The 23,575-nt window shown below is 35.8% G+C and overlaps 1 protein-coding gene across 1 annotated transcript; it reads right to left on the reverse strand.

Moving 5' to 3' along the window:
* Positions 1-4,350: 4,350 nt before the first annotated feature.
* On the reverse strand, positions 4,351-10,652 carry LOC133298187 (protein SIEVE ELEMENT OCCLUSION B-like). The gene is made up of 7 exons (XM_061497446.1): positions 10,446-10,652; positions 9,491-9,580; positions 7,811-8,244; positions 6,682-6,781; positions 6,427-6,555; positions 5,425-5,910; positions 4,351-4,986 (listed from the first exon to the last, which is right to left on the reverse strand). Exons 1-7 carry the CDS (start codon positions 10,650-10,652, stop codon positions 4,351-4,353), a joined length of 2,082 nt encoding a protein of 693 aa, XP_061353430.1.
* Positions 10,653-23,575: the final 12,923 nt, after the last annotated feature.

A 23,575-nucleotide genomic window follows, 5' to 3' on the forward strand; every position in this document is an offset into this window, starting at 1 on the left:
GCCCTGAAATATAATTCTGATGGCACTCTTGAGAGATATAAGGCTCGATTAGTGGCCAAAGGTTACACTCAAACCTATGGCATTGATTATGAAGAAACCTTTGCTCCAGTTGCAAAGATGAATACAGTGAGAATCTTGTTATCCCTTGCTGCCCATTACAATTGGGATATAAATCAATTTGATGTGAAAAATGCTTTCCTCAATGGTGAGTTAGAAGAAGAAGTCTACATGGAAATCCCGCCTGGTTTTGATTCTGTGAAGGGGGAAAATAAAGTTTGTAGATTAAAAAAGGCCTTGTATGGATTGAAGCAGTCACCTCGTGCTTGGTTTGGAAGATTTACTAAGGTTATGATGACCTTAGGATACAGACAGAGCCAAGGAGATCACACTCTTTTCTTCAAGCACTCCCAAAATGGGAAGCTTACTGTGCTCCTTGTATATGTTGATGATATTATTATCACAGGTGATAATTTTGTGGAGAGACAGATTCTGCAAACACGGCTTGCCTCTGAGTTTGAAATCAAAGACCTTGGGAAACTGAGATATTTCCTAGGGATAGAAGTAGCTCATTCAAGCAAATGAATTTTTATCAGCCAGAGAAAATATGTTCTTGATCTTCTCAAAGAAGCAGGAAAGCTCGGGTGTAAACCCTCTAATACTCCTATTGAGCAGAATCACAAGATGGGCTATGAAGAAGAAAGTCCTCCAGTTGATAAAGGACAATATGAACGGCTAGTTGGGAAATTGATATATCTGGCCCATACTAGACCAGACCTAGCTTATGCTGTTAGTGTTGTCAGTCAGTTTATGCACGATCCAAAGGAAAAACACATGCAGGCAGTAGAGAGAATTCTTCAGTATCTTAAAGGTACTCCTGGTAAAGGATTGTTATTCCGACGTGATGGCAATCTATCTTTAGAAGTCTACACAGATGCTGATTATGCTGGATCCGTGACTGACCGTCGTTCTACCGCTGGTTATTGCATGTTTCTTTGCGGTAACTTGGTGACATGGAGAAGTAAGAAACAAGATGTGGTTGCCAGATCAAGTGCAGAAGCTGAATTTCGAGCTATAGCTCAAGGCATTTGTGAGTTACTGTGGCTGAAAATTGTACTTGATGATCTCAAAATAAAATGTGAGGGACCTATGAAGCTGCTATGTGATAATAAGTCTGCTATTTGTATAGCTCATAATCCAGTTCAACATGATCGGACTAAACATATTGAGGTCGACCGCCATTTCATCAAAGATAAACTTGATAGCGGGTTGATTACCACTCCATACATTCCCACTAGGCGTCAATTAGCTGATCTATTAACAAAGGGGCTTCCTTCAGACAGATTTCAAGAACTTACTAGCAAGCTGGGAATGATAAATATCTATTCCTCAGCTTGAGGGGGAGTGTTGTAAATAATATTGATTATTTAGTTTTTATTTAGTCATTTATTGTTGTATTGGGCCAAGTCCTTTGTTGTATTGGGCCAAGCCCATTAAGTGAGATGTAATCCCTCCTGAAAACTCTCAAAGAAGTTGAGGGTCTTTTCTAACCCTGATAAAATACCGATGTCTAACACTACTTAAACTTTTCCTATATAAAAAAAAAACTTTCTCGTAAAAAGAAAAGTATTTCAAGTTAGTCTATGTATATTTAGAGTCTATGTATATTTGCTAAAATAGAGAAGGTTATTAATTGAGTCTCAGATAATATGATTTAAAATGTATACAAAGACAAGTCAATTGACCCACCCATATGTTTTCTTCCGAGTGCGTCTATTTACAAGTAAAAGATACTCTTTTCCTTTTGGCCAAGATAAAACTCTAAAGTTGATCTTACTAGTCATATTCTAATCATTTCCTTTTAGATCCTTCGCGGACTTGCGAATGAAACTTCCATCCAAGTTCATTAAGTTTAATTTCTTTGCCTAGCCCTTTCCACCTCAGCATATGCAATCTATCAAGTTTTAACAATACCAAGACATTATTAGCATTAAGAAATCTTAATCCAATATATGCCCTTATCTAGTTAACACAAACAAACATTAGTTTCTAGCTCTAATAATGGAAACAAATCCACTTCATGGCCTTTTAAGCATTTGAGGATCTCAACAATAGAATCAATTCTAGATGTAGGATATGGCACCCTTAAATATTGAAATTTGCTTATCGCATCCTGGTTGCTCTCAATAGCTTCAAGATTTTAACTATCCAAGAGGATCAGGAATATTTAACCGGAGATTGATAATTGTATCTTGGATCAATAGGCTCGTGGATGTTTATGGAGGAGACATTGCAAGAGGTCACTAATCACTATGCACGAATAATAATGATGTAGCCAAAGATTAAATGAGCCAAAGGTGTATATTTGGTAGGCTTAATCCCTTTTTATAGGTGGAATACCTGTAGATGTAAAGTCATCGTGAGCATGTGATTATTGATGAAATGAGATAAATGGCTTATCCCTTATCTTCTAGGGGTAGACTGAGGTTATTACCCTTGTCCCTTTAGCTGATCCCTTATCCACAAAACGATGGACCCATCACCCATCTTTGAGGAACTACTTAATTTTCCCCATTTCGGGGACCGTCTTTATGCTATGAGTTATGCATAATATGGGCGCGATTTTTTTATTTTTTATTTTAAAAACAATTAAGAAGGGCAACGATATATAATTAAAGGTGACAGCTGTAATTATTGATAAGAGCAGGGCTTCCCTAAATATTAATAATTAACTCATATTTCAACTTTTAAGACTTGTGGCATATGTTTCATTTTTTTTATATATATTTTTCTAATGGGTGTACGGGTGCTCCACCACTCACTTACGATAATAGCTCTATTTTTATTATTGTTTTATTATTTTTGTAATTCTTTCTCAGTTTATATATTTTGGTCTTTTCATATTTCTTATCTTTTGTATATTCAAAGATTGAGGTTACTAGTGTTGGCTACCATGATCAGGGTCGGCAAAAACGAGTCAACTCGTCGGGTTGGTTCATAACTCGCCAAAAATGAGTCGGATTGTGTTGGCAAAAATGAGCTGCCAACCTGAGCAACTCGACCCGAGCCAGCTCGAAAAAAAATGAGTCAACCCGCGGATCAAACGGGCCAGCTTGCAGGTTGATTTTTTTTTTTATAAAAAAATACAAAATATAATATATAAAAAATAGACAAAACCCACACATGTTGTCATCATCTTTCTTCTTTCTCTAAACCTAAGTCCATAATCTTCTCACATCCCTGCCATTTGTGCTGGCTCTGTTTGGTTCAAATATCTTACCTACTTGGTAGCAAGTGGTTTTGATTGTTTTTTGATGTTGGTGCAAATTTGTTGTGAAGAAAATTCGAAACTAGAATATTTTGCTTTTATTTCTCATTTTGTAACCCTTTGTTTAAGCTGATGGAAGTCACATAGCTGGTGCATTAATACTACATGTTTATTTAAATAGGCTGAAAACGAGCCAACCCGCGAGCCATCCCTAACTCGACTCGGGTCGGGTTGGGTTGGATTTTCGGGCTCGTTTGTTTTTTCGAGCCAACCCTAACCTGGCTCGATTTTTTCGGATTGCATGCAGGTTGGGCAGGGTCGAGCTGAGTTTTTCCGTTTTGTCAACCCTAATCATATTAAATGTAAGGTGTTCCAACTTAATCCATAGTCTTGAGTTTGACTTTCTTCTAATGTAATTATGTTAAAACTTAATAGTATATAATGATATCCGGTTTGAATTAGACTAGTCGAGTAATTTATGAATAAATAAATCAACATCAACATCAATACTCTTATCCCAAACTAATTAGGATGGATAGTAAAGGAACCTAAATGAAAGGTACGTACGAAGGGATAAAAATAAAAATAAATAAATAAAATATAAAAATAAAAATAAAACGGGTGTCAAAAAAATAAATAAGTAAAAAATAAAAAAATATATAAAAAGATAGGGAACGGGGAAAAGAAGGAGGGGGAATAAAGAGGAACAAAAGAATCATTTAATAGAGCATTAAAATAATAACGGATCTAACATTCCACCGTACTAATAATTTTTCTCCATTCTGTCTTTAAGGCGTTCCATCTATTAATCTATGAATCGATAAATAATATTTAAAAAATATTAAAATACAAAACGAACAATGTGAGTTCAAATCTCAAAGAAAACATTATGAACCAGAATGTTTGATATTGTGCAAGCATAACTCGTTTTTTATTAATTTAAATAAAATAAATAAAACAGAACAGATGAACTTGTATCCATTATTTTCAACCCATTCAACAAGGGCACAGAAGAGGCAAGAGCACAGCTTCTGAAACGTAAAAAAGACAAAAACATAAAAAGTACACACATATTAATACCAAACCTAAGAAGAAAACTTTTTCTCAATCATAACAGCACCACTCTCTGGAACTTCAGCTTTATGAGGGTGACCATGGCAGCACCTGTAACTCACAGAAGCTATTTCCATTGCTCTCCTACACATTGGATCTGGACAATTTATAGGGTCAAGAATATCTGCAGGATAATTAGCCAATTGCATATGTGCACAAACAGGAGGAATATCTCGTTGCTTGTTCTCATAGTATTCTTTGAAAGCAACATCAAAACCTGCTTTCTCAAGCACTTTATCTTTCCATAACTCAAACTCAGCTGCAGTTAACAACATTGGTTCTCCACGACCTAGTAGCTTCACATTAGACCCTTTACTAAGAAGAACCCATCCTGGTTGTTCTTGTTTAAGGCAAAGCAAGCTCTTTATCTCCTCAATTGTTGGATCTTTGTTCTTCTTTTGAATCATGTTTGCAAACAAGCTCTCTATTCCAATCCAGAAACGAGGAACAATCCTTGGCTCTTCCCTTCCAAATGCATAGTGCTCTATTATTGCATCAGCTTTCTTGATAATCTCATGCCTTTTGATTTTATCCACAGCCACTGAGAAGTCTTGCATCCACTGATTGTCTGTGCCTCCATAGATGAAGATGAAAGTGTCCGCTTTCATCTGATTCACATAGAATTTATACATAATTTGTTATTAATTTAACATTGTGTTTTTTTCGCATTCGTAAGGAAAAAAGGATAAATCTAACTTGGATAGACTTCTCGACGTGTGAAGGTAGAGATAAGGGTCGATTGTCTATAACCCTACCTTTGCATATTTGCAAAAAATGTGTTTTTGAACTCGAATCCGTGATCTACCGGTCACAATTAGCAACCTTATCTGTTATTCATAATTGAAATATATTTACCAACAACCATCAGTTTAGTAGTAAAAATCTTGTTTCCCTTAACTAGGGTCTCAAATTTGAGACCTGGAATGGAAAAAAAAAGGTTTTGAAAGTGTCGCTTGTGCACTCCTAATATAGATTTAACAATACTTAAACCAGACTAGTCGAATAATCAATGAATTATGAATAAAAAAGACAATATTTGTACTTACAATGTCTTGTAACCTTGGATGCACTTTCCTTATTTCAGCCCAAAACCAATTCCATTTCTGAGTAAGTAGCTCATCATCAGAGGGTCGGAAAGGGAAGGCATCGATCCCCCAAACGAAAATCATGTGCATTGCGTTATAGTTTACCACCCTACCTTGAGGGTTCAACACTGGGACTATAGGCTTATTCTTGTAGTTCAAGTCCTCTCTTATAAGTTTGATTCCTGCTAAGGGATAGAAGTACTCAACCACATACCATGGCATTTCAAGCTTCAAATTATCAAACTCTGCCCTGTGAAGAAGGTTCCAATCATCCACAATGGGGATCCACAAAATCTTGAAATCCTGTTTTCTGTATCCTTTCACTTCTTTAGGATCTTCTTGCAATCCTTCATATATAGATTGTAGAAGCCGAATCTCATCTCTGATGCTGTCGAGGCCTGTAATGAACAATAACACATGCTTCTGCCTAAACACTTCAATGCTAACCTGTTGGATTAAAAAATTTAAAAGTAAATGAGAACTTTTTTATGTTTCAAAATCAGACATTGTACTAATGATTGAATAGAATACAGAGTACTGTAATTTCCAGATCTCTAAACTCACAAGAGAAAAACTGAGCTTTATTCATTTCTTAAAAGATTCACATTAAAATGGCCTTTTGACCCTTCGATGCAAAAACACAAGCATTTAACTGATTTAATTCTTTTGACAAACTAATTACCAGTTTAATGCGAGTGAAATGTTCATTAAAAGCTCATTAGAAGTGTCAAAAAGCTCATTAAATGAGAAAAACCACACAAGACCCCCCTATTTACGAGAGTAAAGATGAGGTTCAATTATATACAAACTTATCCTTATTTTTATAAAAAAACTATTTTCTAGACTCAAACCTATAACTTTTTGGTCACAGTGAATAACTGTTCCAAGGCAAACTATCATTTTGTAAAAGATTCATGGTAAAGACAATAATAGTCATGGTAGCATAAACACTTCAATACTAACCATTTGTCTCATGAAGCCATCGTACACTTGGGGATCCTGAATTTCGTTGTGGAAGATCAGAACCTTCAAAACCTCTACAATTTCTGTAGGAGTTTGAAGGACCCTCTTACGCCTATAGTAATCTTCTAGCTCAACTGCAATAAACAGAGGTAATCCCTTATGAGCATCAGATTTATCCTTCGTCATCTATAGTTCAATGCATGTGTCATAATGTACAAAATAAAATAAAAAATAAAAAAATAAATCACTAAGTACATAACCTATTTTCTTTCTGCTCCTTGTCAGATGCGCCCTTAATTTGCTGATAATGTATGAAAGCTTGTCATCAAAATTCGATAATTCATATCTGTCCTCCCTGAACGAAAGCAATTGAAGTTATATAAAGTCTTCTACTACAGAAAACAAAAAGAAAATAACTGGTTACAGTAGGATGTCATTAATCATATATTGTATGCACGTATGTTGATAATTATTTTATAACACTGCCATTGTGAAAGTGTGATTGTGAAACGCGTGTGTGTATATATATATATATATATGATCCGTTTACAAATTTTTTTTACAAATTACATTAAGTATGACCGGTCATACTTGTAAACAAAAAGTTTGTAAATATAATTTTATATATATATATATATATATATATATATATATATATATATAAACAAAGAATAATCAAACTAGAAAACAAATTTGTTAAAACTTTGAGGTGAGCCTGGTTGCGAAATATTGCAAAAATAATACGACAACATATCAAAAAAAATTATGAATTAATCAAACAAAGTCAAAGTTACTATTAAGGTTATAACATTCTAAAACAATTTATATAAATGATGAGTTCGTCCTCTCATTGAATGTGTGCCAAAATAATAGATGTAGTGAATTAAATGAAAGTGTTTGTCCTAGTGGACCAAGGTTTTTGTTGGATGTGTGAGCAAGTGGTGTTTGTGGAGGAAATAGTTGTGCAAGGTGGCATATATATCACTGTGCACAAACAAGGATCTAGGAGTCAAAGGCGAAGGGGGGAGGACATCTTCCATACAAATGTAGTATGTAGCTCTTTCATTGAACAACTGATATTTGGATAAAAAAAATATTTCTCTCTTCTATATGTACAAATATCACAGTCATTCATGAATCTCTATTAGATGGTAACACTAAACAAATGGGTGCGACAATAGTATATTACATATTTCCGCGGGGGGTAAAGTGATATTTATAAGGATTAAGGTTTTTAGAGGTGTAACCGTGAGATTTTACCCTTTAGGGGAATTTTACCTGGGTGGATCGAATGGGCATATTACATGGGTCTAGAACAGAAAATTACCATGCAAGATATATTTCAAGAATCAAACAAGTAATTTGGAAATGAGGGATAACTTACGAATCACCCATGAGAAAATCAATATGATTAGTACAAACTACAATAGTGATGATTGCCCAGTAGACAGCAATAGGGATCTCTTGTAAGGCTTCTGACAATGCTGGCACATCCTTTGGGTCATAACCTTTGGTAGAAAGCCTCTCCAACTCAGTGATACACTCAACGGCTATCAATACATTCTTGACCAAACTGTTATACTCAGCAATGGCTTGCCTATTCCTGTCAATGCTATGAATTCGATTCATTACGGCTAATGATCTTCCAAGTTGATCCCCGCTTGGAACCTGAACAAGGTGCCAGAAATTCCCATATTCCAAAGAAAAAGCAGCTAGAGCTAATACTGCTTTTCCATCCCACGAATAGGTTTTCAGCTGATCAAGTATCGACATTGTTGTCAGGTGTGCGTTATGCTCACCATGAGGTGTGTTCATCATCTACAACCTCGAAATAAATAATATATTAAAGATAAAGATACATAAAAGATGGTGTATAAATTTCATATAGTTAAAATAGGAAGGATATTGTAACAATCAAGTTGTGTTACTACCATATTATTATCAATCAATCTCACCGTTAGATCGATTATGTTGATCCAACGGTTATATTTATTTCCATCTTTGTATGGTTATGATTCCTCATATTTAAAAGTAAAAGCATTAAATATGAGAAATCATAACCATACAAAGATGAAAATAAATATAAAGTATTAAATTTGAAAAATCATGACCATACAAAAATAGAAATAAATATAACCGTTAGATCAACATAATCAATCTAACGGTGAGATTGATTGGTAGTAATATGGTAGTAACACAACTTGGTTGTTACAATATCCTTCGCCTATTTAAAAACATTACTAGCAAATGTGATGTGCCATTATAGCATGTGTCTAATTTAATTTGTAATCATGGAGGATTTACTTGATTCCTTAGAACTTCAATTTAGGTGAAGTTACATATTTCTTGATTTAACTTCCATATTAACAACTACCACATAAGTTGTTACACATTTATTTGCCCAAAATAATGCATCCCATACCAAGGTGTCCATAGCTCTTTAAGCTTGAAGATTAGATATTGCACTGTTTCATCTATCTTATACAGAAATTTAAGGTATTTTAATCATTTGAATGTCACTTTTGAAAAGAAATATAAAAAATAATTCAAAACTAAAAAGAATAAACGCGCATGGGTGTGTATTCAAGTTAATTGCCCAGGGCCTGGAACACGTTTAGGTATTGGTCGAAATAGCGACTGCCAAGTAGCATAAGCTAAATTAACCATGGTTAATTGTAACTCGTTCAGCATAGCAAATTAGCCACAGCTAACTGTCGTAAAATAAGCTATTTTTTTTTTTTTTTTTTTTTTTTTTGTAAACAAAATAAGCTAATTTAGCTTGCGACATTTGGTGGATCAATGCCCAAATGTGCACAGGCTCTGCGTAATTGGAACGCGTTTCCACCCTATATTTTGTTTCTTGTTTTTCAAAAATTGAATTATAATGAACAAAAAGCTGAAATTTTAACTTTTTTTATTAGAAAATTGGGTGATAAGAAATAAGGATCAAAATATAGTCCATCTGATCATAGGTTCTATGCCATGTCATGAACAGTATAGGACATGTATGGTTTTTATTATAACTTTAACATAAGGATTACTAATCAATATGCTACAGAATAACCTGAGAAACAATGTGCTTCAGTTTACGGAACGGTGGGTCGAAACTGGATAAGGGAGCCTTGTCTTCTATAAGACCAGCGGGTGTACCACTCTGCAAAACAAATGGTAGAATTAATGGTTTTCATTTTGTAATTATACATAGGAAAGAGTGTATGTCATTTTAAAGGATATAAAGTTGTGTCATTAAGAGAGAGAAAGAGATAGATAAAGAAAGAGGGAGAGTTACAAAAAAAATAAAGGTGTGGGTCCCACCTCTTTGTGAGAGTGAAATGATATAAATTGTGTCATTCAGAAGCATGAACTTTTTTCCCTTATACGTATATAAATATTGGGTTGATATTTTTTTCCTACACACATAATTCGAAGGTGAGCTCACTCTACACTTTTAGAATTGATGTTTCTCCTACAAACATAAAATAATTTTGATATATATATATATATATGGCTTTTATAGCTATTATGTTGCTGCATATCAGAAATTTGCAACAATACTTATTTTCACCAGGATATGATTCTGTGTCTTGAAATTTTTTTATTCATTTTGTTATTGCAGGATATGGCTCTGTGTCCTAGTGTTAATAAGTCTGCTGCAATTTTTTCCATCTGCAGCGATAGCAGAAACGATATATATATATATATATATATATATATGTGTGTGTGGGGTCTGGATCATTTTACACTAGTGTAAGTTATACTCTCAATATATATATATATATATATATATATATATATATATATATATATATATATATAATAAGATAAATGTACTTATGTTGCCGGAAGAAAATTTATTGCATTGTACGCAAGCACATATTGGTTTTTTTTTTTTTTTTTAAAAATGCATAATATAAATATGTTTGTTGTAAAATTTCTGATATGGAGCAATAGTAGAAGTGACAAACCCATAAAATAAACTCATGAATAATTGTGGCAGCGACGGATTTATTGAAGGTTACCTTAACTACGACACTGTCAGCAGCTGCGGTGGAACGCTTGATAATGTTTGAAGTAACGTTGAAAAGCGATTCCACATCGTACCTTTCAGCGGTGTGGACGTGGGTTATGTAAACTGTCTCCAGAATCTTATCATCAGGCCAAGTTAATGGGTTCGAAGCGTTCGCTCGCAGCATATTGGAAACACTCGCAACTGCCTTTGTCGACATTTTAATGGATATCTCTTTCGATCTCTCAAGTTTTGATGCAAATGATGATGCCTTGTTCTGTTGGTTATTGTTCCAATTTATAAGATTAAGTGTGGGCTAGATTTTGCACCTACCATAGTAGCTTTAGCAGAGAGTGATTCAAAGAAGATTTGTCTGCTAACTTTTTTATTGTGACATCTACGCTGGATTTTACAATATAACCTTGCATGTTCTTGATTCATGTGATAAAAGTAGGGGTAAAATCGGCATTTTGTAATAATGATTTCATGCAGCTTTTGCTTTTGATAAAGATGCCATGTCCGTTATCAAAATTTCCAAGGAAGGAATAATCCTATATAAAGGTTAAAGGAATTAGGGGAATATATTTATAAGATTGCAACAAGCAATGGATATAATGAAAAGTGGGCCTTCATTCCATACTTATAACGTAAGCTGCATGCACAAGAACACATAACTTATATTAATTTATCACGTGTTCACTAATGAGGTTGTGGTGTTACGCTCTCATCACATAAGTTTAAAATTAACAAATTAATTCGTACTGTTATAGGCTCACTATAAAAGTATCTCATATTTTTTGTAAAACGTATCTCCTAAACTGGTTACAACAGCAACAAAACTGGTTTCACATTTATTTCTGAATTTATTTGGCATTCATTCCTATAACAGACTTATAAGTAATTTTGAAATTAATAATGCCATGTGAATATAAACTATATTCAAAATTTAGTTATTCAGTTAAATCAATTATTCATTATTGGAGCAGATATAGCAACAACAATATCATTAGGGAAAAACCATCTTTTTCTCAACAATGTCTTATGCATATTTATACATAAATTATTGATTTATTATAATATTCAAATCACCAAACATATATCTGTTAGGATAATCACCCATCATTTCTGCTGGTAAAGGCAATTTGAGAAGTTCTTTGTAGACCATGGTTGGTTCGAAAATAGCATATTTTTAGAGAGGGGAATGGAGTAGCAGATTAGCTTGCTACTCATTCTTTCAACCAAGACTGGAATGCGCAAATGCATAACCTGTTGGGAACTCGGTTCCTTCAAGCTCGGCTAAGCAGCCTTTTTGCGGAAGTCAATCAACAAGATCCTGATCTCGAATCTCGGCAATACCTCGGCCTGAACTTCACCATGTCTGGCAGCGCAGCGGAAAAATAAAAAACACAAATAGGAGAGAGAGAGAGAGAAGGAAAGAGAGAGAACACAAGCAGTTTTAACGTGGGAAAACCTTCTTCAATGAAGAAGTAAAAACCCACGGGACCTAGTCCAAATAAAAAATCCACTATGAAAATAATGGTTACAAAGAATCAAATACACCAATGTGGTGGTTAACTCAACCTCTCCAACAATGGTGATAATCAAACTACCCTATAGATGTTTCACTTAAACTCTCTCTAGAGATCTCTCAAATGCAAAGCATAAAGCTTTGCTCTCAAATCTCAAACAATTTTCTCTCAAATTTCTAATCTCTCTCTTAATCTCTAACCTAACCGATACCCACAACTAATGAATATATAGAGGAGGTGAGATCTAGGGTTTAGGGTTTTTAGGAAACCCCTCAATGGGCTTGGGCTTAACATTGAAGGAGGAAGCCCAACAAATCTCTGTTAGTATATGGATGTCCTAGAGACAATCTTTTGATTAGATTAGGACATATGTGTACCTTTTATATTGTCGCAAATAAAGCATAAGCACTCTTTATCATGTTTCATATTTTGTCTCGATATAATTGTTAATATATTATATGAGTAACTAGATAAACCCCATGGAATAGAATAGGTATCTCTTGAGTATCTGTGATGAGATCACGATCATGAGAATTCAAGGATACCAGATATTTATTCCTAATTTTATGTTCCTAGTCTAGAGACACTAAAGGCCGTAGCATGTGAGAGGGAAAAACAAAATTTTTCATATGCGGAATTACACATGCAATCAAGAATCGTGCTTTATGGCATGTGATGGTACCTTTGTTTGTGAGTTCAAAACTCCAAGACGATCAATGTTAGGTTTGAAGGGTTCAAACCCTCTAACGTTGATCCACACCACCCACGTCAAGATGCAAGAACGCTTTCTTGAAAGCCACCAATTGACCACCACAGAGAGGCTTGCTATGCGCTCAATAGGTGAAGAAAGAGGCTATGTATATGTGTTTAGAAGAGTGAAATCTCTAGCATGAAAACTTCACAAGAGTGGGAATGGTATATCGAAGAATTGGCTAGGTTCTTTTGAAAAACCTTAAGGAGGAACTCACCAACTAGGCGCACAAGAGAGGGAGAGAATTAGTATATCAAATCAGAATTTTTACTTTACTTATAATGAAAGTGGCGCAAAAGTGAGTGAGACAAAGGTGGAGTTGTTGCAATTCAAAAATCCCAACAACCTCCCCTTTGAATCCTCATAAGACTAGGTCTTTATCTAGTCAAAATTCTGAACCAATGGTCATCATAAGACCACCAATTTATGCGCCCCTATTCAGCCCAAAAAGGGTCCAGATACATTTGAGCTGTTGCATTCAAGTTTGAACCAACTAGCTCACTGATTCTCTCAACAACCAAATCTGATTGGAGCTTGTTGGTTTGACAAGATGACAATCATCTTCCACCAAAATGGAGCCCCAAACCAGCCCTTGGAGATCTCCATAGATCTTCTCTTGATACAAGGGATTTGTTCCAACAAAATCTCATCTTATCCTTTTGTTGTGAAACAACTTTTCATAGTCAATTCAAATTCGAATTCAAACATTTAAATTCAAACGTTCAAACATTTAAATTCTAAATTCAAATTCAAATTTCAAATTCAAATTTCAAAATTCAAATTCAAAATTCCAATTTCAAAATTCAAATTTCAAATTTCAAATTTCAAATTCAAAATTCGAATTTCAAAATTCAAATTCAAAATTCAAATTTCAAAATTCAAAATTCAAATTCAAAATTCAAAATTTAAATATTTGATAATTAATTTAACCAATTAAATTCATTAGTAATGTCTTGGACCATACAAGCCCATTAACAATACCATGCGCCCTCTCCCTCTTAGGTGGGCTTCCAAACTTCATCTTGGGCTAACAACCATTATTAGGCCCAATACCTTTAATGCTATATCATCATGACATTAAGGTGTTAGTGTGTGACCCATTAGGTCCAACATAGCCACTGACATAAATGAGCTCGGGCCCAACAAGCCCATAACCCATTTAATGACGACACAGAGCACTAGCAATGCTTTGTTGCCCCAGAGCTAGTTAGATTAATGACTTGATCATCCTATTACACATATTTGGTTGCCGTATCTATTTCTTTTCGTCTCGGTTACCTTCCCGTAAAACCTAGGGTAAGGAAGCGTATCAACCCTTGCGGTTTAGGGTAAGCTTTATTCGAAATAGGGAATCTTCAATTTACTGACTCTAAAGGCAGATCATCTCACGATCTCTTTTACTATGCATAGATTCCCGAGTCCCTGTAAATGTCATCCCGATTTCTCCGGTTTACAGATAACCTAATCTCTCACAGAGATTTGACGAATTCCTTCAGCTTATCACCCTAGCCCTGTGCTCTTTCAGGACAAGCCCAACAGTATACCTATGAGTCTCTATGTTTCAGGCAGATGAGGTATACAGTCAAAGCATGCCTTCTAGAACACAGTCTAGGTAATAACTTCTGGTCTAAGGAAAGACATACCCAAATATAAAGAGACTACTCTAATGATACTCTCTGTGAGATTTCCTCATAGAGTCTCTTTTATGGGTCTGTTCAGTGCGAGCTATACCCTTATAGATCCACCCACGAATTTAGCTAAGACATCTCCATATCTGTAGCTCATGAGGTCTTTACCTTGCATCCGAATACAAGTAGATAAGTCGTGCTAGTCTTACCCGAGATCACTGATCCCCATTCTCAGTGTCTCTAGACTAGGAACATAAAATTAGGAATAAATATACAGTATCCTTGAATCCTCATGATCGTGATCTCATCACAGATACTCAAGAGATACCTATTTTATTCCAAGGGGTTTATCCAGTTACTCATATAAAATATTAACAGTAATATTGAGACAAAATATGAAACAGGATAAATAGTGCTTTTATTTATTTGCGACAATACAAAGGTCCACATATGTCCTAATCTAATTAAAAGATTGTCTCTAGGACATCCATATACTAACAAGCTCTCGCTTGGCCTAGAGCCAATCAGACCTAAGTCGTATACCCAAAGCCTCATAATGACTATCATGTTTTCTCTGAAAAACAGCCTTTGTCAGAGAATCGGCTAGGTTATCATCTGTGGGAACATAATCCATCTTTAAATCCATCCTATCAATGATTTCTCTAATCAGGTGATATTTGCGGAGAACGTGCTTAGATCTTTGATGAGACCTAGGTTCCTTTGACTGCGCAATGGCTCCAGTGAAGTCGCAAAGCAACTGTATGGGCTCATCCACGCTTGGAACCACCCTAAGTTCAGATATGAACTTCTTGATCCACACGGCCTCCTTAGCTGCTTCTGAAGCAGCTATATATTCAGCTTCTGTCGTTGAATCTGCTGTTGTCTCCTGCTTGAACTCTTCCAAGATACTGCCCCACCATTTAAGGTGAATATGAACCCTGACTGTGACTTGCAGTCATCTTTGTCACTCTGAAAGCTGGCATCAGTGAACCCTTTCAATGTTAGCTCATCAACCCCACCATAGACCAGAAACGCATCCTTAGTTCTTCTTAAGTATTTAAGGATGGTCTTGACTGCTGTCCAGTGACCATCTCCAGGGTCCGACTGGTATCTTCTCGTAATGCTCAAAGCATATGAGACATCTGGTCTCGTACATATCATGGCATACATGATGCATCCAATAGCCGAAGCATATGAAATTCCACTCATGCGATCCTTCTCAGGCTTTGACTTCGGGCACATAGCCTTTGAAAGATGTACCCCATGAGTGACGGGAAGAAAACCCCTTTTCGACCCTTCCATGCTAAACCTTTTTAGCATCTTGTCAATATACGTGGATTGAGATAAACCCAGCAGCCTCTTGGATCTATCTCTATAGATCTTTATACCAAGTATAAAGGCCGCGTCTCCCAAATCCTTCATGGTGAAGCTCTTTGAAAGCCACTCTTTCATTATTTGTAATGTGGGGATGTCATTTCCTATTAACAATATATCATCTACATAAAGTACCAGGAAGACGACATTACTCCCACTAACATTCTTGTAAACACAAGGTTCATCCTCGTTCTTGATAAAACCGTTACTATTAACGACTTCATCAAAACGAATATTCCAACTCCTTGATGCTTGCTTTAGCCCATATATCGACCTTTGAAGTTTGCATACCATATGTTCCTGATCTTTGATTTCAAAGCCCTCAGGTTGTGTCATGTACACTTCCTCCTTCAAGAACCCATTCAAGAAGGCGGTCTTGACATCCATTTGCCAAATTTCATAGTTGTGATATGCCGCTATTGCAAGCATGATCCTAATAGATTTGATCATGGCAACAGGCGAGAAAGTCTCATCATAGTCAACTCCTTGTCTTTGACGATACCCTTTAGCAACCAACCTAGCTTTGTAGGTCTGAACGTTTCCATCTGCATCAGTCTTTCTTTTAAAGACCCATTTGTTACTGATAGGAACTATTCCTTGCGGTTTAGGAACCAAGGTCCATACCTTGTTTTGATACATCGAATCCATTTCAGATTCTATGGCTTCAAGCCATCTAGAAGAGTCAACATCCTTGACTGCCTCTTCGTAGTTACTTGGTTCATCATCCTTGATGGTTTGCTGATTCTCAATCACAAACCCATACCTCTCAGGTGGATGGATGACCCTCGTTGACCTACGGAGTTGTGTGTTTACTTCTCCACTGGAGAACGTCGCCTGCGGAGCAGACTCGGGTTCCTCAATCTGATCATGTGGTTCTTGAACTTCATCAAGATCAATCTTACTCCCACTGGCTCCTTGAGAGATCAAATCCTTCTCAAGGAACTCAGCATTCTTTGACACAAACGCCTTGTGTTCATCTATGGAGTAAAACTTAGTACCTTTGGGATACCCCACAAATAGACATTTAGTACTCTTAGCACTAAGCTTGTCTGATGCCAACGCTTTGACATAAGCTAGCGATCCCCATACCCTGAGGTTACTCAGGTTGGGTCTCTTACCATTCCATATCTCATATGGTGTTGTCTGAACAGATTTAGACGATACCCTATTTAGAAGGAATGCCGCTGTGTCTAAGGCATATCCCCAAAATGATTTTGGAAGTTGAGTTTCACTCATCATAGACCTGACCATGTCTAACATGGTCCTGTTTCTCCTTTTGGAGACACCATTTTGGTGTGGTGTGTAAGGTGCAGTAAACTGCGAGAGAATTCCATTTTCTCTCAGATAATCCTGAAAATCATGGCTCAGATATTCACCACCACGATCTGATCGTAATGTCTTAATCATCTTGCCACGCTGTTTCTCTACTTCATTCCTACACACCTTGAACTTTTCAAAGGCTTCGGATTTATATCTCATTAGGTAAACGTACCCAAATCTTGATTTGTCATCAGTAAAGGTGATGAAATAGGAGTATCCTACTCTAGCCTCTATAGACATTAGCCCACAAACATCAGTGTGAATGAGTTCTAATAACTCACTAGCCCTATGACTCTCAAGCCCTTTGGGCTTGTGACAAGTCATTTTCCCAGCTAGACAAGATTCACATTGTCCATAGGATTTCAAATCCATGGAATCTAGGTATCCATTTGCATGCATCCTAGACAATCTTGTTTCGTTTATGTGCCCTAGTCTACAATGCCAAAGATAAGATTGATTATCTATCCTAGGTCGTTTCACGGCTATATTGAGCACTTCAGTTCCCATTTCCAGAACATACAATCCATTTATTAAAGAAGCAGTACCATAAACAATATCATTCAAATTGATAGAAAATGTACCATTCTTAATACTAAAAGTAAAACCTCTTGTTCTAAACAAGAAATAGAAATAATGATCCTAGAAATGTTTGGAACATAAAGACAATTATTCAAATGCAATAAAAGGCCCGTAGGCAAAATAAGGTCGGCATCTCCAACAGAATGAGCAGCAACCCTTGCTCCATTGCCAACGCGGAGGTCCACCTCGTTTCTCTCCAATCTCCTTGCGCTCCTAAGCACCTACAACATATGACAGATATGAGAACCACAACCGGTATCCAATACCCATGTGGTAGGATTAGCACAAGAATAATTTATCTCAATCATGAAAGTACCTGAGGTAAAAGCATCACCATGCTTCTTGTCCTTCACACTCTTCAGGTAGTCTGGACAATTCCTCTTCCAATGGCCTTTCTTGCCACAATGGAAGCACTCAACATCGCTTTTGTCCTTGGATGCACTCTTACCCATCTTTTTGCCTTTCTTCTTCTTCGATTTTTCTTTGGGTTTAAGGGAGTCTCCTTTCGCAGGCTCCTTGCCCTCACTCTTTGCCTTGCTAGGCCCACCAATCAGAAGAGCATGTGTCCTATCCTTCTTGATAGACACTTCAGCAGTTGTTAACATGCTTAACAATTCAGGCAAGCTCACAAGCATCCCATGCATGTTGTAATTCATAATGAATTGACTGAAGGAAGGTGGAAGCGAGGTCAGGACTAAGTCATTACTTAGCTCGGCATCCATCACGAAGCCTAGATTTCCTAGCTTCTCAATGAGCCCGATCATCTTAAGAACATGACTGCTCACAGACTTGTTCTCAGACATCCTGCATGAGAACAATTCTCTAGAGGCCTCATACCGCTCATGCCTGCCTTTAATGTCGTACAACTCCTTGAGATGTAAGACAATAGAGGGAGCATCCATATGCTCATGCTGCTTTTGCAGTTCAGACGACATGGATGCCAACATGATGCAAACAGTCAACACATTGTCATCCATGTGTTGTTTGTGTGCCTCGAAATTAAATTTCGCGAACCCATCTTCCCCTTCCCTAGGTGCTACGGGTAATGCAGCATCCAGGACATAAGCTATTTTTCGGCCCTAAGAACAATTCTTAAGTTCCGATACGAGTCCATAAAGTTTGAACCGGTCAGTTTGTTCGTATCGAGTATTGAGCGCAGTGACAGTGGATTAGTCATGCTAAAAACTGAAAAAGATGTAAAGATGATTTAATTAATATATTTAGACATGTTGTATAAACAAATTATTAAAGACTTTAAATAATTTGCCCCTCCCACTATTTTATCTAAGTCAATGACCCTTCCCATTTGACTTAGGGTTAATCTACTTTTAGATTTTTACCTTAGTGAGATTAAGAGTGCGATTATCTATTTTAACCCCCGTCTGCGACCGCAAGATTAATTTAAATAATGGGTTGATCCTCATTAACAGTATCTCATACCCTCTCTTAACATTAGGTTGACAACTCATTGTCACTTAGTGGTGCATCTCATGCAACCAACCTAGCATTATTACCCTAAGCACATAAGCCCGACTGAGCCTGCAACTTATGTCTCAGTTAAGTATTAACCAGTACCCTAAGTGTCTAAAACTTCTAATACTACTCTTACTCAACGAAACAGTGGGTCCCAACTGAGTTGTGGAGCACCACTATGTAGAGGAGGTTCGAGTAATATTGGTGGTGGGAGGTAATCATATGCTTAATAATTTATTCCTTTAAGGGTTTTTTTTATTTGGGGTTTATTAGGTCTCATCAAACGCATTTATACTATTATCATGCTAGTCGTTATCCTATGTCAAACATCTATCGGATTACACTAGTCGTAATTGGACATGCATAATAATACATTCAAACGCGATTTGTCCAATTCATGCATACTAGTCGTTCAAAACATAAAAGCATACATGCATATAAAACAGTTTTAGTTGAGATGGTCATGGTTGTTGGATGTTTAGCAAGTGTACTAGTTGTACAAGTAATAAAATGATGAGTAAAGATCGTTCCCACGAGGATTTGTGTCAAGCACTGACTAACCATATGTACTTGAGTTGAATCAAACAAGAGTTCATAGATTGCATAGATTTCTTGTCACCAGAAACTACACTGAATTGAATTGAAACTTGATAAATAAATAAAATGTAAATTATAATGTAAACAAGTAGTCAGATGTCATTTTCCCTCAAACATGAATTTATAGATGAACCAATTCCCATTATGAATTATCTACTATGTGATGTTAATCAACCTTTTTCTTATCATCTCAAGATGTAATCCCTTACTACCCTGATAGACACATTAATCAGATATCCCAATCCCTTGGTGATTCCTTTCTTAATACATGCACTAATTACTAAGGTCTTAAGATCACATCAGAATCCTAGCATCAATCCCTTGACTACTAGAACACTGATGATGAAGTTGTCAAAAATAGAGAAACAATGTAAACATGTATGTTCTACACTATTCCTCAACATGAAGAATTAATCAAGACAACTTCATACAATCACATAATAAATAAACAAAACATCTAATTAACCATTCATAAATTCAAACTTGAGTTCCATTGAATCAGACTACAAAAACTCTACTAAGACATAATTGAAATACAAACAAGAGAAGAAAGATCAAACTCCATTGACATGATAGTTGAGTCTTCAATCTCCAAGTGCAATTACATAGGAAATACTAACTATTACAAGAACTAATCCTAAGAATTTTAGAAATTCAGAGAAAATGAGGAGTCAGATCAGATCTATGAAAGACCTGATCTTATCTCCCTTCTCCTAGTGTGATGGGAAAAGTCAGAATGAGATATGATAGGATTGGATTCTGTCTGGAATAATGTATGAATGTGAAGGCCCCTTGTCCTTTTATAATTTACAAATTACAACTGAAAACTGACATGGGCGCTAAAACTCTCATTTCTAGACGTTTTAGCGCTCAACCTTGACGGATGCCCAACTGCTTTTACTGTCTTGGGCGCTAAAACGCTCAGTTTTGGGCGTTTTAATGTTCAGCACCAGCATCTTTTGTGCAGCAGGGCGCTAAAACGCTCAGTTTTGGGCGTTTTAGCGCCCAACACTTAGAATTTTTCTTCCTTTCAAAATCTCCTTCTTTCTCCAGTTTCCTTTTTAGCTTGCTTTTCCTACAAGAACAATACAAATTCTCAATAAAGCTTCTTGAACTTGTAGTTGAGGAAATTCTAAGATATTAACCTCTTTTTCCATCATTTGATCACACAAATTTATACTAATTCATGCTCAAAAACCTGATGAACTAAGGGTTCATCACAATTCCCAGATTTGAACATTGCTGTCCTCAGCAATGAATTAAAACAGAGAAGGACTTAAGATTCTTTACAGATGAAATTCATGAGGATGGACTTCAATTAACAAAAGATCAACATTTCATGATACAAAATTATAACCATGCAATCTCTTATTTCCTATGATTTTCCCAACATCATTTGTGACTTTTCAACAGATCAGTAAAGATGATATACAGAGACTTCCAAACAACAACACCCCCTCACTAGGAACTTCTCAAAAATTATGAGAATTTTAACACTCTTGCATATTAGTGTTTAAGGATGTACTTATCACTCACTCTTCACTGCACTCAAACTGCCATAAGCTTGCCCATCTTCTCACTATTCATAGTAACAATGATCTATAAGGTAGATCAAAAAGGTTTTGGTATGATTAACAGTGAGGCTCGGTGTGTGGCTTGACTAGAGGTAAGGATTTCTGTGAAAGGGGAAGTTCAGATCAAATGAATCAGATTCAGATAAGAGGGAATTCACAGTAATTAATCAATTTCTTCTTAATTCCCTAAACTTTCTTCCTTTTCATTCTTTGTTCTTTTCTTTGAACCTTTCTTCCTCCTTTTCTTCCTGACACTTTGTGTCTTTAACAATTTTTTTTTTCTTTTTTTTTCTTTTTCTTTCAGACACTTTGTGTCTTTAATACTTCCCTCTGTCTCTTCCAAACACTTTGTGTTTCACAACCTTTTCTTTCTTTTCCTTCTTTCTTTCTTATGTTTCCAACACCTTGCATTCACTTATTGCAAAAACACTTTCCTCCCCACAGAACACTCCATCCCTTATCATTTATCTGAAACTTTTAATCTGAAGGATTGGAATAAATGTGGTTCTTGGCTTGACAGACAACAGGCTAGGCTCAAGTGTTTCATGCAATTGGAACTTAAAGGTTGGCCATTTGACTTTCTGGGTCAAGAAGGAAATGCCTCTACCCTACACATCATCAACCATTTCAAGCAAGAAACAGGGCAAGTTCTAGAGCTATTCATGCAGTGAAGTTCTCTCTGAACAAAATTTTCTGTATAGGCTCAATTTCCTCACAGTTCAGAGTGCATGCTTGACTTTCTCTATATGCATCAAAAATAATCTTTCTACTCTTACACATTGAATGAGTCATGCAATCATTTCATTTAAGCTCAACATGCAAGGTATAAGATTGTATCCTTAATTTGATCAATCATATAAAACTTTGATCAGTCAAATCCTCATGAAATTCATATTAAAACTGAAATCCAAATTCTGAATCATAACTAACATCTAAATTACACTAAAAACATAGAAAAGAAAAGAGATTGAGATGTTTCCCTATTTTGGCTCATCAATTTGTGTGACATCTCCATGAAATTTGCATGCCATTCAATCACACCCAATTCCCAGATTTAAATGTTGCTGTCCCCAGAAACTAATTGAAATCTAAAACATCAATTGATCACTGAAACACATTATACATATAATCCAATAGCATCAGTACTATCGCAATGTAAATCAGTCAAAACAGTAATTATCTCAATGTACTAAACTGAATTACAAAACTAAACTAACAGCAAAATAAAACTAAGAGAAAACTACCCAGAAACATGTAAATCATATGAGTGGACCAGCGCTAAAATGTTGAAATCAAGCGTTTTAGCGCTGGTCTCCAGAGACATGTGCACATTGATGTGCGTTGCATCGCGCTAAAACGGTCACGTCTGAACGTTTTAGCGCTCTGGACCAGAAAGAACAAAAATTCACACATAAATTTAAATTGCTGAAAAATAAAAGGTTCAAAAATAAAAGATTCAATCTCAAATATTAATGGTGTCTGTCAATGTTGAAGAACAAATCCCCGGCAAGGGCGCCAAAAACTTGTTGGATGTTTAGGGTGTGTACTAGTTGTACAAGTAATAAAATGATGAGTAAAGATCGTTCCCACGAGGATTTGTGTCAAGCACTGACTAACCATATGTACTTGAGTTGAATCAAACAAAAGTTCATAGATTGCATAGATTTCTTGTCACCAGAAACTACACTGAATTGAATTGAAACTTGATAAATAAATAAAATGTAAATTATAATGTAAACAAGTAGTCAGATGTCATTTTCCCTCAAACATGAATTTATAGATGAACCAATTTCCATTATGAATTATCTACTATGTGATGTTAATCAACCTTTTTCTTATCATCTCAAGATGTAATCCCTTACTACCCTGATAGACACATTAATCAGAAACCCCAATCCCTTGGTGATTCCTTTCTTAATACATGCATTAATTACTAAGGTCTTAAGATCACATCAGAATCCTAGCATCAATCCCTTGACTACTAGAACACTGATGATGAAGTTGTCAAAAATAGAGAAACAATGTAAACATGTCTGTTCTACACTATTCCTCAACATGAAGAATTAATCAAGACAACTTCATACAATCACATAATAGATAAACAAAACATCTAATTAACCATTCATAAATTCAAACTTGAGTTCCATTGAATCAGACTACAAAAACTCTACTAAGACATAATTGAAATACAAACAAGAGAAGAAAGATCAAACTCCATTGACATGATAGTTGAGTCTTCAATCTCCAAGTGCAATTACATAGGAAATACTAACTATTACAAGAATTAATCCTAAGAATTTTAGAGATTCAGAGAAAAT

The sequence above is a fragment of the Gastrolobium bilobum genome, unplaced genomic scaffold, assembly GCF_033153095.1.
Source record: "Gastrolobium bilobum isolate Gb01-03AN ecotype WA unplaced genomic scaffold, APGP_CSIRO_Gbil_v1 utg3993, whole genome shotgun sequence".
Classification (NCBI taxonomy): Eukaryota; Viridiplantae; Streptophyta; class Magnoliopsida; order Fabales; family Fabaceae; genus Gastrolobium; species Gastrolobium bilobum.